Genomic DNA, 19,195 nt, shown 5'->3' on the forward strand with positions numbered 1-19,195 from the left:
AAAACATGTTAACCAAAAGTGTATCTATTTTAAACATACAAACAAACACTTTTTTTGTACTGATGCAAGCATCAACTATTTGATATCAGATTTTTATTATTTCAAATTTGGATGTACAATTATTAAATAGTTACATGGTTTCAACATATTCACACACAATGAGCACACGTGATAAAAAGTGCATTTTGTTAAGATACTTTAGTAGGTAAAAATAAAGATGACAGGATTTGATCATACATGAGAATACCAGTATTTTCAATCAGCAACCATCAGAGTCGCATGCCAGATATTTAATACGACATACATAATCACTGGGATGTACAATATTATTTTTGTATGATCGTGTCTGTTTTACTGCATTTACTAATATAACTGTGATGAGAAGACAATCTTTTTAGATATTCCGAGGACCCCGCTACTGGTTAAACGGATCTGTGCACATTTATGAACAGGCATGTACAATTAATAACAAAGTATTTTTGAATGGATGCAATACATAAACGCAAGACAGTCCCACAAAGTGAAACATCAGGCAGACTAGTTTAAGACAGGATTATGGTGCTGCATCAGTTGTAGCTGCTGATATTCCAGTGGCATGTGGTGGGACTTCCAGTCCTGAAGGCAAATCAAATGTGTGCACTATTGAGGAGGCAGGACTGGGTGTGGTTGTCCAGGCAAGCTGAAGCTAAATAATTGTAAAGCACGGGAAGTTGCGTTTCCTTTTCTGTCCATTGGCAAAAACAGTAAAACAGGTGCTTCACTCTCGCTGTTCCACATCAGCCCTGTAATGCACATGGTCTCATTTGACACAAGATGGCCAGCTGAGGCCTCCACAGGAAGCAGAGACAATAATGTAAATGACCACCTTTAAGGAGCAGAGACAGAAACACATTTAGGTCTTATAATGAACAAAATATTCATAGTATTTGCAGAAACTAAATGCTGCAAAGCAAATGACAGGCCAAGGCAAAATGTATTATGATTTATTTGCAAAGTATGCAATAAACCAATAAACACATTTTTTTTACAATATCTCCGTACGTCTAACATTGCAAACATTTTGTGTGTGGCTTTGTGCCAAAGTAAAAGTAAAATAAATTAATTTAAGACATTTACAATGCAACTGACTTATTACAGCTGTACCTCGTTTTAGAGTGCCCCAACTTAAAGGGGAATTGCACTTTTTGTTGTAATTTTGCCTGTCGTTCACAATCATGAGAAACAAGAAGACAAAAGTTTGTTTTTTCCCGCTTTCTAACATAACAAATGACTTGTTCTTGGAGGCTAGCAATGGCGCTAATGGGAGCAATCAATTCTACCTCTAAATCACTTTAAAATTGCATTCAAAAACTGTCAACAATACTACATTTATGTTCTGTAACCCGTATATTACCCAAGCTGTAGCTACATTGTTATTGTAAGAGCGAACACTGAGGAACTCTCTTTCTATTGTACTTAAAGGCCTGAATAAAACTAATGTAATTGATACGTTTTGGTGTGATTTAATTTTTTTTTTATTGACGTTCCTTTTTTCCACATAGAATATTATTAGTAGATTTCTTATGTGAAAAAACGTTTAAGGATGGATTTGTTTGCGTATTGAGCGTGTAGTAAGTGCAGTCTTTCTCCAATGAGCGCACCTTGGCTGTAAAAGTGGTGTCATTGCAAATGCATCACAGGATTGCTTCTAAAATGCCTATAAAAAAAGTAGTGCATATCTGCTGCTTGTTTGCAAAACAACACAGGTAAAAGCATGATAACATGAATGTGCAGTAAATGATAGTGTCTCCGTGGCGATGCCAGGTATAGTACATGCAAAATCCTCATTTAAATAAGGCGGTCTGCACCACTTTACAGTAAATCGCACGCCCACTAATAGTACACACTATTTTATAGGTTGCAAACGCTGTTTAGCGAGTGGTGTTTGGATCTTAGTAAATCAGGCCCTTGGTCTTTAATAACTCTGTTGCTTCCTGAGACTGACAATTGTCTTTCAAGAGTCTTGTCATAATTGTAACTTAAACAGACACAAACATGTCAAAGGTGCAAAAATGGGTCCTTCCTCTTGTTAATAAGTGCTTTTTGTTATTTTATAGTTATTATTTATAACTGTTTTTCTGTACAGCCCATTTATTACTGTTTTTCTTAATACAGGGACCTCAGTCCAAATTTCTTACTGTATACAGTACCGTATTTTTCTGACTATAAGTTGCAGTTTTTTTCATAGTTTGGCCGGGGGTGCGACTTATACTCAGGATCGACTTATGTGTGGAATTATTAACACATTACCGTAAAATATCAAATAATATTATTTAGCTCATTCACGTAAGAGACTAGACGTATAAGATTTCATTGGATTTAGCGATTAGGAGTGACAGATTGTTTGGTAAACGTATAGCATGTTCTATATGTTATAGTTATTTGAATGACTCTTACCATAATATGTTACTTTAACATACCAGGCACGTTCTCAGTTGGTTATTTATGCGTCATATAACGTACACTTAGTCAGCCTGTTGTTCACTATTCTTTATTCATTTTAAATTGCCTTTCAAATGTCTATTCTTGGTGTTGGGTTTTATCAAATACATTTCCCCCAAAAATGCGTCTTATACTCCAGTGTGACTTATATATGTTTTTTTCCTTCTTTATTATGCATTTTCGGCCGGTGCGACTTATACTCCGGAGCGACTTATACTCCGGAAAATACGGTATGTGCAAATGTATACGGGTATAAGAAATAAAGCCCCTTGAATCCTGAGTTCACATCTAGTCCACACTCTGCTTTTCTCCACTATGCAGCAGTTATCAATTCTGCTTTGATGTACTGTATGTCTAAGATGTGTAGTCAATAAGCTTTCCAATCATATATTACACACAAAAAGGAGGTGGCAGAAAACTCTGGTTTTGTTATGAAAAAATAGAGGGCAGGCAATCGGAACGGCAAAGGTTTAAGTACCTAAATTAGCTCAACGAAGATAACATGAAAGAAGAAATTATTACTTTCTCTTATAAACAAGCATGTCATTGTCTCTTACTTACCAGGCACACCAGCACAACAACAAGGGTCAGCTTGAGGTTTTTTATACACATGGCTCGAGCAAGGTTACGACTCGTGGTTTTAAATGTAACAGACTAAAGGAAGCAAACAGAAAAAAGAGTGTTTATACTTTACACAAATAGCCTGGTATTATCAAATGTATACTATTTCGAAAATATACTCACAGAATCAACCAGATTTTCCGTCTTGTCAATCAACAACTCCAGCTTCTCCCCTCTTTGAGCGACCAAATCTGCAAAGCACATGAACCGATAATGTCGGGTGCACAAAATATTGAATATCAATAGCAATATTTTGTAGTAAATGTCAAATAAACGCCAGAAGAGCCGCCTCAAAACACCAGCATTAACTTATGGCTACAGGTCGACATATTTTTGTTTTCCAACAATGGACACTGAGAAAAAGAAGCAGATGATATTAATTAAATTAAAGAAATAACCACTTTCATTCATGACAGACTAAATTTGCAAGGCAGTTCGAGCTTTAAAAACCTAGTCGGCAAAACGGAAGCTGTAGGGGGCAGGTATGGCGCCTGCAAAACACAACTTTTATTGACGGAATTATGGAGAAGTTATTGATGGTATGTGTGCAACGAAGAAGCAGCTGGAAGAAGATACTTGAGAAGTCCACTTCCCCAAGTAAACGACCAGCGTTTAGAGCAGCATTTCTCACGAGAGCTCCCCACATCACGACATCGCAGTCTGGGCACAGTGAGAGAGAACTACCGCTGTAGCTCTGGAGGAAAATATCCAACCATCAAAATGAAACTACATCTCTGCAGGCCACGTTCACTTTACAAGGTAAATAATGTACATTATCACTTCATAAAACGTATACACAACAATACAGTGATTCTCAAACTGTCGTACGTGTACCACTAATGGTACGCAGGCTTCATCTGGTGGTGCGCCAAAGAATCCCTTGAATAAAGTGGAGTGTTTTATTTCCCTATAATCACACATAACTGTTTAAACAGAGTGGAAAGTTTCAGTGGCCAAAAATATTAAATATACTTGTTAGAAAAAAAACTGTCTTGTTTTTAATGAACACTTAAGCCTACTACGCAATTGTATTTTAAAGTTTGTCATTAGAGCCAAGTTTTTTCTGAGTGCATTGATACTTTAGTGAGGCAGTTGGTTCAGATACTACAGAAAGTCATGATCCCACATGACAGTTTGGACTATGTTTATTATTTTCCTGTGTTTAGAATCCGTTCTTGTCCTTGTGCTCTTGTTTTGTCAGCATTTCCTGCTTGGTCTCTGTGTTGTGAAGCACCCTTACACTCTGTTTGTTGTCGTGCCAGCACACCTGTCTCTAATTGTGCTCTTGTTTTGTCAGTATTTCCTGTTTGGTGTCTGTGTTGTGAAGCACCCTTACACTCTGTTTCTTGTCGTCCCAGCACACCTGTCTCTTATTGTTAGTTAGTTATATCTAATGCCACCTTGTTCCCTCCTTCAGAGCTGTTTCATTATTTAATGCATGCCATAGTTCCTGCCAGAGCTTTGTTATTTTTCTTTTGCCTCGTACCTTATATAAGACCTTCTGCTTGCACAACATTTGCCTTTTCTGCGTCTTTGGATCACGACAACAGCAGACATGCGGCATCATCACATAGAATATATTATCTTAATATATTATCTTTTATCTTTTGAAAAGGCATGTTATATGTTAAAATCGTGAGGTTTCGGCCAAGCACGGATTTCAATTCATTTCAATGGGCGGAGCAGTTTAGAGATACGAGTATTACAGATTACAAGCTTGGTCGTGAAACGCAATGTACTCGTGGGTTGAGGTACCACTGTACATACAAATACAGGCGAAAAAACACTACCCTCTAGATTGGACAGCGTAATTATCACCGTCCTGACTAGGGTTGTGAAAAATATCAATACTTCAATACCAAGTTGATACTAACACGCAAAAATTACATCGATACCATCTTTTTCAGTATCATTAGTACCCAAGACTGTACAAAACTTTTCTTTGGCAAGCCATGTCAATTCTCAGCATTTGAACACGGAATAAGTTCCAAAGAAGAAAGCCTGCGGTCTTAAAAAATGTGCCAGTGTTTCCATATATTTACATAATTTGTGAAAGCCTGTCACAAATGCAGATTTGGTGTGTACGGTTCCCCGTCGTTCATAAACAAATGAAACATCAGCTGTGTGCATTGTAACTTGCAACGTATGCTTCACAACACACTTAATACACTCCTGCTTCATCAGAGAAAGAAGTAGTAGAAGAGATCTGTGTTGCCACTTTATCGACATACTTTTTTTTAGAAGTGAAACGAGAGAAGGAAGTTACAGAGTAGTGCGTCTTTACGTCATGCATTTATTCGCTAATCAACTACAATCGGTCATGAAAGGCGAAGTAATAGTGGAGATCCGCCACCACAAGCCCAGGAAGTGTGCTTTATGTGTCCAACATGTGCAGAAAACCACAAGAAGTGTGCCACACAGTTTTTATCATTTCTATAAGTTCTAGGAAGACACAGCTTACACTCTTCCCTCCCTTCCTGGTGAAATACATGATTAAGTGGTGTTTAAAATGTGGCTTGTAGGCAGCTCTTTTTTGTGGACCCATGCCCCATTGTAGAAATAAAAATGACACAATTTTTTTTTTAAATAGAGCAAAAAGCCATACCAAAATGAAAGGAAGCTGAAATATTGACTCTAATGAAGAATAAAAACTCAAAAAGATTTGTCTTAAATATATTTTATAACCTTTACTTTACAAATTACATGATGACGTCACGCTACCGCCATATTGAAATAATATTAAAAACAATATTGTTTGTTTTCCGTAATTGAAGGCTCTACACAACTGCTGTACTTTTTTTTTATGTAAAGTAGTTGACTATTGTTGATATTTATGACCATATTTACAGTATAAGCACAGTATTGTTTGTTTGTTGTACTGGTAGAATATAGGTCACTTATTTGAGTTACCGGTACCTCTTGATAAGAGATAAAAAGATGTTTCAACTCATTGATCTTAAATACTTGACAGTTAGAAACAGTTTTCATTAAAATAGTGAATTTAAAAGTACATAGGTTTAGTTTTTTTTTTATTGGGATATTGAAAGCGTATTAAAAATTGTGAAAATTCACAGGTATCAGTATCAATTGCTGAAATTCTGGTATTGTGACAACTCTAGTCGAAACACTCACCTATGTTGCGGACCATAATACCCTTCAAGTCATCCACTTGCATCTGTGTATCAGTAAGTCGATCTGATCCCCGCGGGTCTGAGTGGTGTTTCTGTGCAGAGAAATGCATCCAAAAAATGAGATTACGCCTGGTAGCATTTGATGGTGCTCTATTGCGCATAGCCACACACAACATTGTTATACGTCCACAGGACTAAAAACCAACAAAAGTGAAAAAGTTCTGGAGCCATGCTTACCATCTGAGCTGCCAGCGTGGATGAGAACTCACTGTTCATGGCATATGGCAGGGCTGTTTGTGCTCTCGACCCATAAGTTGTTTGGAAGCGCCTCTTGATCTCACTAAGAAAACTGAACGCGCGTGACCTTTCAAAGTCCTTTAGAACATAAGAAACACATTTGAATCAACATCTTTTTTTTTTTCTTTTTTTTTAATCGTGGCAGACACGTTTAATTATGCCAGTTTTACATGACAAAGGCTGGATACAGCAGCACACTTACATGCTCACTGTCACTTCATGGGACCTTTCGCATTTTATTTTTACCACTTTCTCAAACCACAGAACAACAAAACTACCTGAGTTGGTATACTTACATCATCTGTGATACACAGGTATATGATTCTGTCATGACAGATGAAATGAAAGAGATAGCTGGAAAACAAGAGACAACATGTTAAAGGAATTGTGGCTTGTTTTACTTTTTCTTTTCAATCAAAGAAACTAACACCCTTCTAATAAGGAGACAACGATACAGTGCTCAATATAGTTTAACCAGACATGGAATTCAATTTACTTCCCTTGCGTTTGGGTATAAACATGTAAACACTCTGATCCAGATATTAGGTGATGCAATGTACCACTAAATGCCTACCTAACTGTCTCGTGCTCTGTGTTGCCAACTTGGCGATTTTGAAGCTAAATCTGGCGACCTTTTTTGCAAACAGCTACTCGCGACAAATCTAGCAACTTTTTCCGGTGTTATTGAAGGATTTTGTTGTGCCATGGAAACTGAAATGAAAGCACGCTGCAATTACTGTCTTTAACAAGCAATGGCTGGTGCTACCGTGAGCCTCTTCCCCGTTCCAAAGCACTCACAAGCAGTCAGTCTAACTGCAGCTGCACCACTCAAAGTCCAGACTGCAAATACTTTTCACATTGGCATTGCAGTGATTACCGCAAATCACTGCAACGTCCCAATTGTATGTTAATGAGCCAGTCAATAGATATTTGGTTTATTAGTGCATTTTACAACCCTCCAGTCAGCGATATTCTAGCACAGTGGTTCTCAAATGGGGGTACGCGTACCCCTGGGGGTACTTGAAGGTATGCCAAGGGGTACGTGAGATTTTTTTTTTAATATTCTAAAAATAGCAACAATTCAAAAATCCTTAATAAATATATTTATTGAATAATACTTCAACAAAATATGAATGTAAGTTCATAAACTGAACATCAAATCAAGTAGGCAATTCCATTCATTACCATAAACCCAGAGTTTCCCCCATGCCATGATGGTTTGACCCTACCTGGCGGTGCCACACGGCACCAACTGTCAATCAACTATCGATGTAGAAAACAATGGAGGCTTGGTTAAAGCGTAGCAGTAATGCAGCTGAGACATGTGGACATGTTCCATAAATATTGATGTTAAAGATTAATTTTTTTGTGAAGAAATGTTTAGAATTAAGTTCATGAATCCAGATGGATCTCTATTACAATCCCCAAAGAGGGCACTTTAAGTTGATGATTACTTCTATGTGTAGAAATCTTTATTTATAATTGAATCACTTGTTTATTTTTCAACAAGTTTTTAGTTATTTTTATATCCATCCATCCATCCATCTTCTTCCGCTTATCTGAGGTCGGGTTGCGGGGGCAGCAGCCTAAGCAGGGAAGCCCAGACTTCCCTCTCCCCAGCCACTTCGTCCAGCTCTTCCTGTGGGACCCCGAGGCGTTCCCAGGCCAGCCAGGAGACATAGTCTTCCCAACGTGTTCTGGGTCTTCCCCGCGGCCTCCTACCGGTCGGACGTGCCCTAAACACCTCCCTAGGGAGGCGTTCGGGTGGCATCCTGACCAGATGCCCGAACCACCTCATCTGGCTCCTCTTGATGTGGAGGAGCAGCGGCTTTACTTTGAGCTCCCCCCGGATGGCAGAGCTTCTCACCCTATCTCTAAGGGAGAGCCCCGCCACCCGGCGGAGGAAACTAATTTCGGCCGCTTGTACCCGTGATCTTGTCCTTTCGGTCATGACCCAAAGCTCATGACCATAGGTGACGATGGGAACGTAGATCGACCGGTAAATTGAGAGCTTTTCCTTCCGGCTGAGCTCCTTCTTCACCACAACGGATCGATACAGCGTCCGCATTACTGAAGACGCCGCACCGATCCGCCTGTCGATCTCACGATCCACTCTTCCCCCACTCGTGAACAAGACTCCGAGGTACTTGAACTCCTCCACTTGGGGCAAGATCTCCTCCCCAACCCGGAGATGGCACTCCACCCTTTTCCGGGCGAGAACCATGGACTCGGACTTGGAGGTGCTGATTCTCATCCCAGTCGCTTCACACTCGGCTGCGAACCGATCCAGTGAGAGCTGAAGATCCTGGCCAGATGAAGCCATCAGGACCACATCATCTGCAAAAAGCAGAGACCTAATCCTGCAGCCACCAAACCAGATCCCCTCAACGCCTTGACTGCGCCTAGAAATTCTGTCCATAAAAGTTATGAACAGAATCGGTGACAAAGGGCAGCCTTGGCAGAGTCCAACCCTCACTGGAAACATGTCCGACTTACTGCCGGCAATGCGGACCAAGCTCTGGCACTGAGCATACAGGGAGCGGACTGCCACAATCAGACAGTCCTATACCCCATACTCTCTGAGCACTCCCCACAGGACTTCCCGAGGGACACGGTCGAATGCCTTCTCCAAGTCCACAAAACACATGTAGACTGGTTGGGCAAACTCCCATGCACCCTCAAGGACCCTGCCGAGAGTATAGAGCTGGTCCACAGTTCCACGACCAGGACGAAAACCACACTGTTCCTCCTGAATCCGAGGTTCGACTATCCGGCGTAGCCTCCTCCCCAGTACACCTGAATAGACCTTACCGGGAAGGCTGAGGAGTGTGATCCCACGATAGTTAGAACACACCCTCCGGTTCCCCTTCTTAAAGAGAGGAACCACTACCCCATTTTTATATCTTTTTTTCCAAATAGTTCAAGAAAGACCACTACAAATGAATGAATTAAAAAAATGTTCACAGGGGGTACCGGTACATCACTGAAAAAAGGTTGAGAACCACTGTTCTAGCACAGTGATTCTTAAACTATGGTACGCCAAAGATTCACTGATTTATTTTCCTATATTCACACACAGTTCAAACAGTTTGTAATGTTAGTGTCCAAACTATTAAATGCACTGGTTAAATAAACCCTACACCTTGTTTTAATGAATACTTAGGCTTATTACACTAATGTATTTGTATATTTGTCATTATAGTGGTACTTGGGGAGCAAAGTTTTGACAGCCAATATATATTTTAATTACCGTATTTTCCGCACTATAAGGCGCACCTAAAAACCTCAAATTTCCTCAAAAGCTGACAGTGCGCCTTATAATCCGGTGCGCCTTATATATGGACCGATATTGAGCCACAACAGGTCTCGCAACTACGGTAACTACGCCGACTTCATTTTCCCCCTTCTACGGCTGCTTACCGTAGAAGAAGAGGCACTTCTTCTTCTACGGGGGAAAATGAAGTCAGCGGCTGATTACCGTAGAAGAAGAACTTCTTCTACGGGGGAAAATTAATCATTATTTATTTTGTTGACATTCCCTTTAGCGCAGCTCCATCTAATGGATGCATAACGTAACCCCAGCCTCTACTGTAGCGTCTATTCTATGCGCCTTATAATGCGGTGCGCCTTATATATGAACAAAGTTTTAAAATAAGCCATTCATTGAAGGTGCGCCTTATAATCCCGCTTATAGTGCGGAAAAATACGGTACTAGGGGAGTTGGCAACACTGCTCGTGACATGGGTGATAACACACAATATTCACTGGCACTGACAGATAAACAATACATTCATATGTATTAGGCCAAATTGTAATAAAACATCTAATAACAACAGATTGTTGAGGTCACATACATTGTTGCAATCAATTATTTCTGCACAACCAGAGAAAATAGATTTGCTTGATGCCTTGCAGGGACAGTGATGAGCAGTAGAAGCTACATGTAGCGTAGCTGAACTACATTTCCCAGTAGCTTGGGGGTAGCATCACTACTGTTTAAACAAGTAGTGATTCCTGTAGCTTAGCTATTTCTACACCCATGTAACGAGTTAGCTTACACCAATGCTACAAGCTAGAAAGAGAGAAAAAGTGCTGCGAATCTCGGCCCCAAAAAATAGGGAGAAAATAAAATGACCTGGATGAATGAGAACATCCACACCGAGAACATCCATGATGATAAGTTGGTGTTCGTATGATGAGTAATGGTTATATAAAAAACACTTTTCATGAACTCACTAACCTTAATGTGTGTCCCTAAATTTGTGTCGGACGTCTTAGATGACGAGAACAGTAATGATTTTGGTTTACAGAGTAAACAATTCAAAACAAAGGTTTTGAATTTTTGGACATTTTTGTGGGTTTCTTGGACGTCATCTTCATCACCAAAGGAAAAATCCTCAGCCATTTTCAAGTATGTTTCTTTGTTTGTTTTTTGAGTCGTCAGCTTAAAGGTGGGGTCGGCAACGGGCGGCTTTCGAGCCACAAGCGGCTCTTTAGCGCCGCCCTAGTGGCTCCATGGAGCTTTTACAAAAATGTATGAAAATGGAAAAAGATGAGGAAAAAAATATATACCGGTATATATTTTTAATATGGTTTCTGTAGGAAGACAACCATGACACAAACATTCCTAATTGTTAGAAATCCCACTGTTTACATTAAACATGCTTCACTGATGAGAGTATTTGGCGCGCGCCATTTTGTCCTGATTTCGGAAGTCCTTGAACGCACCGTAGTTTGTTTACATGTACAACTTTCCTTGATGCTGCCACAGAAATATGTGTTTTATACCACTCCTTCTTTGTCTCTATTTGTCCATCCAATGTTTTATGTTGTGCGTGAATCCACAAAGGTGAGCTTTGTTGATGTTATTTACTTGTGTGGAGTGCTAATCAGACATATTTGGCCACAGCATGACTGCAAGCTAATTGATGCTAACATGCTATTTATGTTAGCTGTACATAATGCATCATTGTGCCTGGTATTTTTGGTATATTTGAGCTCATTTTATTTGTAGTTTCCTTTTCCTTCAACTTGAACACACACATTTTTACCTTTGGCCATTCTAAGCCCATAATTTCCAGGGGTTATCACACTCTCTGAAAAGCCGTTTTAGTAATGTTTTCCAATGTTGTAAAAATGTGTAGAATAAATATTACATTTCAACATTTCTGTCAACAAAGATTTGCATCAGCCTGCGACACATAGTCATTTTGATAGTAGTCTAATATAGCTAATATAAACACATCATGTGTTGCTTTCATCTTAACACTTATATATAAGGCTTTACTTTATTTTGCGGCTCCAGACAGATTTTTTAAATGTATTCAACATTCTGGGTTGCCGACCTGTTTTAAAGCACCCTTCTGTCTGACTCCCTCGTTGTCATGTGGCATGAGTGCGTGACAGTTATGATTCTGCTTAGTAGTTTCGATGACCCGCCCTATTTGCCTCTGATTGGCCAGTCTGTAATGTTTCGCCCAAACTTTAGCCAATGGCGACTCATCATAGGAAAACCAACAAATCATCATGGATTTTCTCCGTATGTACACTATACGGATGTTCTCGTTCATCCAGGTCATTGTATTGTCTCTGTATTTTTTTTGCCCTGGATTCGCAGTCCGTTTCTCGCTTTGTAGCTTGGATGTAAGCTACCGAGCTACATGGGTCTAAAAGTAACGCAGCTACAGGAAAAGCTACTTGTTAAAAAAGAAGCTAAGCTCCTGCCAAGTTACTGGAAAATGTAGTTAAGCTACATGTAGCTTGTTACTGCCCATATATATATATATATATATATATATATATATATATATATATATATATATATATATATATATAGCTTTGCTTTGATGTAGCAAGCTACTCTTGCTGCAATCCACTGGGCATCGCTTCCCCTGTAGTTTAGCTACATTTAACAGAGAGTAACTGGTAGCTTAGTTTACTACATTTTCCAAGTGGCTTGCCCATCACCGTGCACTGATTGGCAGTACAGAACTAAATTAAAGGATGACATTGTAAGTAAGGCTGGGCGATATGGACGAAAAAGTATATCTCGATATATTTTTACTTAAACTCGATATTCGATATGTATCTCGATATATTTTTCGGTGAAAGTATACATATAAAGATATTAATTTTTGAGCGATATTCAGTGAAATTGAAGTGAATGACAACTGTACTGTAAACAGTCAGTGGCCCTTTTATTAACCCGGTGAGTCAACATGGGTACCGTATTTTTCGGAGTATAAGTCGCTCCGGAGTATAAGTCGCTTCGGCCGAAAATGCACAATAAAGAAGAAAAAAAACATATATAAGTCACACTGGAGTATAAGTCGCATTTTTGGGGGAAATTTATTTGATAAAACCCAACACCAAGAATAGACATTTGAAAGGCAATTTAAAATAAATAAAGAATAGTGAACAACAGGCTGAATAAGTGTACGTTATATGAGGAATAAATAACCAACTGAGAACGTGCCTGGTATGTTAACGTAACATATTATGGTAAGAGTCATTCAAATAACTATAACATATAGAACATGCTATACGTTTACCAAACAATCTGTCACTCCTAATCGCTAAATCCGATGAAATCTTATACGTCTAGTCTCTTACGTGAATGAGCTAAATAATATTATTTGATATTTTACGGTAATGTGTTAATAATGTCACACATAAGTCGCTCCTGAGTATAAGTCGCACCCCCGGCCAAACTATGAAAAAAACTGCGACTTATAGTCCGAGAAATACGGTATTAACGGCACAGAAAATAAACTGTTTAAGTAGTACAGAATTACATAACATAAATAAAATAGAACAATATTATTTCTACGTAAAATAAATAACATAGCTGTGCAAATAATATAAAAATGTACACTAGGCCACCTACTCAGTGGCCTAGTGGTTAGAGTGTCCGTCCTGAGATCGGTAGGTTGTGAGTTCAAACCCCGGCCGAGTCATACCAAAGACTATAAAAAAATGGTACCCATTACCTCCCTGCTTGGCACTCAGCATCAAGGGTTGGAATTAGGGGTTAAATCACCAAAAATGATTCCCGGGCGCGGCACCGCTGCTGCCCACTGCTCCCCTCACCTCCCAGGGGGTGAACAAGGGGATGGGTCAAATGCAGAGGACAAATTTCACCACACCTAGTGTGTGTGTGACAATCATTGGTACTTTAACTTTATGTATCAAACTCAGATAAAAAAATACTTTTGCAGGCACTTTGGGATTTCCTTTCCTGGTTCGATGACACGCCCTTATCTTGCCTCTGATTGGCCTGTCCCTAATCAATCGTGAATCTTCATAGTAAACAACCAACCAATCATGGATGTACTTAGCAGGAGCTTGGCAGGAGCTTAGCTATGTCTTGGAAGGAGGAAGGGGAGGAGTTTAGTAGCCCATGAAAGGGGAGCGGGGGTAGAACAGGGAATACAACAAATAAGCGACGTTTGGTAATTTTAACGTGAAATAAAGTATATCGATATTACAATATTTTCTTAATTCATATCTTGTTTGAAAATATATCGATTTATCTTACAAACTCGGCATATCGCCCAGCCCTAATTGTAAGTATGCAAATGTGAACAAAATGGGTAAAACGGAATCCATCCTATTTGGGTCCCACATCAACCTTAAGAAAGTCAGTGACTTCACTATTAAAGTGGGTGACATTGTTATCACCAGGAAAGATGAGGTCACCTACCTAGGTTCCATTCTAGAGGCTAATCTTTCCTGTGATAAAATATCAACCAAGGTAATCAAAAAGGTCAACCAACGAACGAGATTTCTCTACAGAATCTTCTCTCTGGTCAACAAAAGCACCATGAAGATTCTAGCGGGAACTCTCGTTCAACCCTTTTTCGATTACGCATGCACCTCCTGGTACCCCAGCACCTCCAAAACCCTCAAATTTAGACTCTAAACATCCCAGAACAAGCTAGTCAGGTTACTTCTAGACCTCCACCCCAGATCCCACCTCACTCCTACCCACTTCTCCAAAGTGGGCTGGCTCAGGGTGGAGGGCAGAGTATAACAACTTGCACTGAGCCTAGTCCATAACATCCGCTACATCTCCCTGATACCGAAGTACATGTCAAACTACGTCCATAATGTAAATGACCGCCATAACCACAACACCAGGGGGAGCTCCACTAACCACGTTAAACCCAGATTCCAATCTAACAAAGGTCTTAACTCATTCTCTTTCTATGCCACATCAATATGGAATGCACTCCCAACAGGTGTAAAAGAAAGTGCATCTCTATCCTCCTTCAAAACCGCACTAAAAGAACACTTCCAGGCAAATGCAACCCTAAACTAACACCCTCCCCCTTCCACATCCCACCAAAAATCAAATAATCAAATGTAAATAATCAAATGTATATACTTGTTCTCAGGCACGTGCACACATAGGGCCCTATGGGTGCTTGAGCCCCTGCCCTTTTTTGCCTCGTCTTAAAAAGTGCCCTCTGCCTGTGTGTGTTTTTTTTTCTTTCCTTTAAATAACATTAATAAATTCCTGTCAGGGATGTAAAAAAAACAGCGTTACAAAAACTCCACGTTTTCTTGTAATACCGGGTTGTTTGAGCCTGCCGCTTCCGCCAGAGAGAGAGAGAGAGGGCGAGTGAGTGAGTAAGTGAGAGGAGAGAGAGCCAACTGCGCCCTGAGGAGACGTCACGTGACAGTGGAGCAACTTGAACCTGTGAGTTATGGTCTAGTCGCCGTTCACCTATTCAGCATCTAATATGGGTCATATTTCAGAAAAAGGCTGTATTATTATTCTATAATTCAATGTGTCAGTTTCTGTTTTTGCCGGACGTCGGGGCACGGCGCATCAATTGAGCACGGCACATCAATTCCGCACAGAGAAGAGCGGATCGTGCGGGACAGGAAGTAGTGTACAAAATACAAAATAAAACACCAGGTTAATTTTCAAAATAAAATGCACTGTCTTTACGGCGGATCACATTTCTCTCACAGTAGAGGTTTAGATATAAAGTTTATTGTGAGTTTGCTATTACTGTGTGGGTTAACAAAATAATAATAATAATAATAATAATAATGATAATAATAACAATAATAATAAGAAGAATAATGATAATGATAATAATAATAATAATAATAATAATTATTATTATTATTATTAATAATAATAATAATTTCAGCATTCTGGGGATATAAGATGTAGGTTATCTGTTAGGAATAGTACCATCTGTATTTAAACTTGATTCATGTTGATTATGCCTGCAGCACAATGCCAAAAAAAGAAAGGATTCAGAAAAGGAAGGAGAAGGAGCGCCAGGAAGCAGCTAAGGGTAGCAGACCTCTTAATGCATGGCTAAAACCAAGTACTAGCATCATGGAAGCCCTGAATTTACATTGAGGAGCATATTTGGGTATGGGTGGCCTCCATCCTACAGCCCTCTACTGGCCCCTGGTCCATATTTTTGGCCCTGTATTGCGTTTCAGTTGTTTAGTCTGAGCATTAAGTGAGAAAGACCATAAGTTACAACTTGATGGTGTTTTCATCAAGTTAAGGGAAGAAGGACAGATTTTCTCATTGAAGTTTTTTCCATTTGAGTATTTATTTTTGTATTCTTTTTCAAAGTTCATGTTGCACTGTTCAATGTTCAATATTAAAGTGCTTATCTTTAACAATAAATAGCCTAATAATAAACCAGTGTTTTGTTGCTTTTCATGTCTTCCAAGCCTATGATATTGTGAATTAACTCATTATGACAATAATTTGTTGACACAAAAGAAATGGCAATCACTTTTACCTACAAAGGACACACAGCTAAGTAGTTAGCTTCCTATTAGCAAATTTAATTTTACATTAATTTCCATATTGTGCAAAAGCCCCCAAAAAAATGTCCTGCCCTTTTCTGACTTTGAGCCCCTGCCCCTCTATAATCATGTGCACGTCCCTGCTTGTTCTTATGCTTTCTGATCTCTCTCTCTCTATGTCCACTACTTGCAGTACATATCCTACCAAGTCAGACCTACACTGTTTCAATGTCAATTTCTCTGATGATGCAATTGTTGATGACCGAAGTGCTGATATCAACCAAACCTAACCCCCCCCCACATCCCACACCCCAGATTGTAAATAATTCAATGTATATACTCTGATGATTAACTTGTATGATGACTGCATTATGGTGATAGTATATATTAGTACCATGAATTTATTTAAGTGGACCCCGACTTAAACAAGTTGAAAAACTTATTCGGGTGTTACCATTTAGTGGTCAATTGTACGGAATATGTACTGCACTGTGCAATCTACTAATATAAGTCTCAATCAATCAATCAATGCAAGTTACCTGCCATGGCTGTAGGTCAGTTTGTTATTCTCCGATGGGATTTTGGCCAAGATCTGCTCGGTCACTTCGAGGAAGTTTCCGCCACACCATGCATGCTTGGCGAGGATGGTGGTTCCACGGGCTACCACGGCAAATAGAATTGCCATGGCAACAGCTGGATTGTACTCCGATGATCGCTGTCAACACAAGTCAAAGCGGATGTTGCAATAAGAAAATGGTCGAGAGGGAAATCACACGACTTGACCCGAAACGCTACAAACGTTTTTCAAAAGGTGACGTTATAGGCAATTAGATACAATGTCAACACAACTATTTCCGCAGATCTGGCGAGGTCATTCGACGGAGTGCAACATTGTACACAAAAGACAACGAAGGCCAAGCTATGATGACAACAACACAACACGCTAGTAGCTACTTGATTTCCTAATGCTGACAACACTATACATGCTCAACCCAATGTGTTCTAGTAGAGAAACATTCACAAACCTCGCTTACTTCAATACCTTGATTAGAAGCTGTGTTCAAAGTAGTACATTAGCGGAAAAATGCAACACCGAACAAGATTTGAACACCTACTTAATCCCTTTCGAGTGACTTCTGCTTTGTAAAACCCTGAACCCCGCAACACCGGAAGTTACTTTACTAGTTTACTTGGTGTTGGGTAATGTAGTTTATTTCACAATAGCCGTCGTATTGGTTCGTGTTTTAGGACTACATGCAGTCTCTTCCTCCTTTGTTAGCGTATTTCTAGATACGTCATGTCCTTGCGACAGTGTCGCCTGAATTTGATCCCCCCTTTTTTACTTACAGGTCATTTTCCACGGTTAGAACGACATTCTTTTCCACATTTAATGCATTTTGTGTTGTTTTATACACATTTTGGATTACATAATAAGTTATAAATTTAAGTATGCAGAAATCTCACCGCTAACATTATTTTTTACTCGTGTCCATTAATCAAACTTCACACGTTTTTTATGCAAAATTTTTTGTTTGATAAAATTTCACTTAGATATGTAAAAACAATATAAAATTATTAAACAGGATAATCTCTAAGAATTGTGTGTGTGTTTTGTTAGTTTTTTTTTTTTCTTCGTTGCAGAAGTAAACAAACGTTCTCCATCTTTGCCTGTCAGACTGAAAGACGGGTTAGTGCTCAATGGCTCGTTGCTCAGGCAAGCAGCGGAAGTGAAAGGACAGCATGGCTGCTGAAGGGGAGACAAAACGAGTCCTGGAGATGGTAAGGAGCGTAATTGTGGAATAAAAATATAACCTGTCATTGTATAACATGGTGAATGGGTGGTAGTCTAAATTGGAAAATTATGGCGTTCACTGTAAACTACTCAGCTAGATACAGCTTATGACTGCCGTTGCTGCGTTATTTAACGTCACCTGTGACCTGGCGTCTTTGGCAAAACTAAGCTGAAATTTTTTGTTTCACTTTCATTTAACTAATGATTGAACTATATACCGCGATTTAGTGTTTTTAGCTCCTTTTTGCCTGATGTTCGCTGTTTTCCCGCTAGGCGGCACAATTGATAAGCGACACGACAGAGTGTTACTCTCACTGATATACACTATATTGCCAAAAGTATTTGGCCACCCATCCAAATGATCAGAATCAGGTGTTCTAATCACTTGGCCCGGCCACAGGTGTATAAAATCAAGCACTTAAGCATCGAGACTGTTTCTACAAACATTTGTGAAAGAATGGGCCGCTCTCAGGAGCTCAGTTTAACGTGGACCCCGACTTAAACAAGTTGAAAAACCTATTCAGGTGTTACCATTTAGTGGTTAACTGTACGGAATATGTACTGTGTAATCTACTAATAAAAGTTTCAATCAATCAATCAAAGTGATTTCCAGCGTGGAACTGTCATAGCATGCCACCTGTGCAACAAATCCAGTCGTGAAATGTCCTCGCTCCTAAATATTCCAAAGTCAACTGTCGGCTTTATTATAAGAAAATGGAAGAGTTTGGGAACAACAGCAACTCAGCCACAAAGTGGAAGGCCACGTAAACTGACAGAGAGGGGTCAACGTATGCTGAAGCGCATAGTGCAAAGAGGTCGCCGACTTTCTGCACAGTCAGTTGCTACAGAGCTCCAAACTTCATCTGACCTTCCAAGTAGCCCACGTACAGTACGCAGAGAGCTTCATGGAATGGGTTTCCATGGCCGAGCATCTGTATCTAAGAAATACATCACCAAGTCCAATGCAAAGTGTTGGATGCAGTGTTGTAAAGCACGTCGCCACTGGACTCTAGAACATTGGAGACTCTGTCTCTGTAGTGATGAATCACACTTTTTCATCTGGCAATCTGATGGACGAGTCTGGGTT

General features: G+C 39.6%; 2 protein-coding genes across 7 annotated transcripts in view; one reads left to right on the top strand and one right to left on the bottom strand.

Moving 5' to 3' along the window:
- Positions 1–183: 183 nt before the first annotated feature.
- On the bottom strand, positions 184–17,533 carry sybl1 (synaptobrevin-like 1). Of its 4 annotated transcripts, none has more exons than XM_061927772.2 (8): positions 17,432–17,533; positions 16,856–17,031; positions 6,827–6,884; positions 6,471–6,608; positions 6,235–6,325; positions 3,226–3,293; positions 3,043–3,135; positions 184–865 (listed from the first exon to the last, which is right to left on the bottom strand). In XM_061927772.2, the coding sequence occupies exons 2-8, from the start codon at positions 16,999–17,001 to the stop codon at positions 800–802; spliced, it is 660 nt and encodes a 219-aa protein (XP_061783756.1). In that variant the 5' UTR covers positions 17,002–17,031; positions 17,432–17,533; the 3' UTR covers positions 184–799. The 4 variants fall into 4 exon arrangements, with proteins under 4 accessions (XP_061783756.1, XP_061783755.1, XP_061783754.1 ...); XM_061927771.2 differs by having other exon boundaries at positions 17,359–17,524; XM_061927770.2 differs by having other exon boundaries at positions 17,342–17,496.
- A 444-nt stretch (positions 17,534–17,977) lies between these two features.
- The window catches only part of polr1d (RNA polymerase I and III subunit D), a 50,573-nt gene continuing 49,355 nt past the window's right edge, over positions 17,978–19,195 (top strand). For all 3 annotated transcript variants that reach the window (XM_072912348.1, XM_061927776.2, XM_061927774.2), the window contains exon 1: positions 17,978–18,095. In XM_072912348.1, coding sequence (XP_072768449.1) covers positions 18,057–18,095 — 39 coding nt within the window. In that variant the 5' untranslated portion in view covers positions 17,978–18,056. The remainder of the gene's footprint in view (positions 18,096–19,195) is intronic.

The sequence above is a fragment of the Nerophis lumbriciformis genome, linkage group LG35 (genome assembly GCF_033978685.3).
Source record: "Nerophis lumbriciformis linkage group LG35, RoL_Nlum_v2.1, whole genome shotgun sequence".
Lineage (NCBI taxonomy): Eukaryota > Metazoa > Chordata > Actinopteri > Syngnathiformes > Syngnathidae > Nerophis > Nerophis lumbriciformis.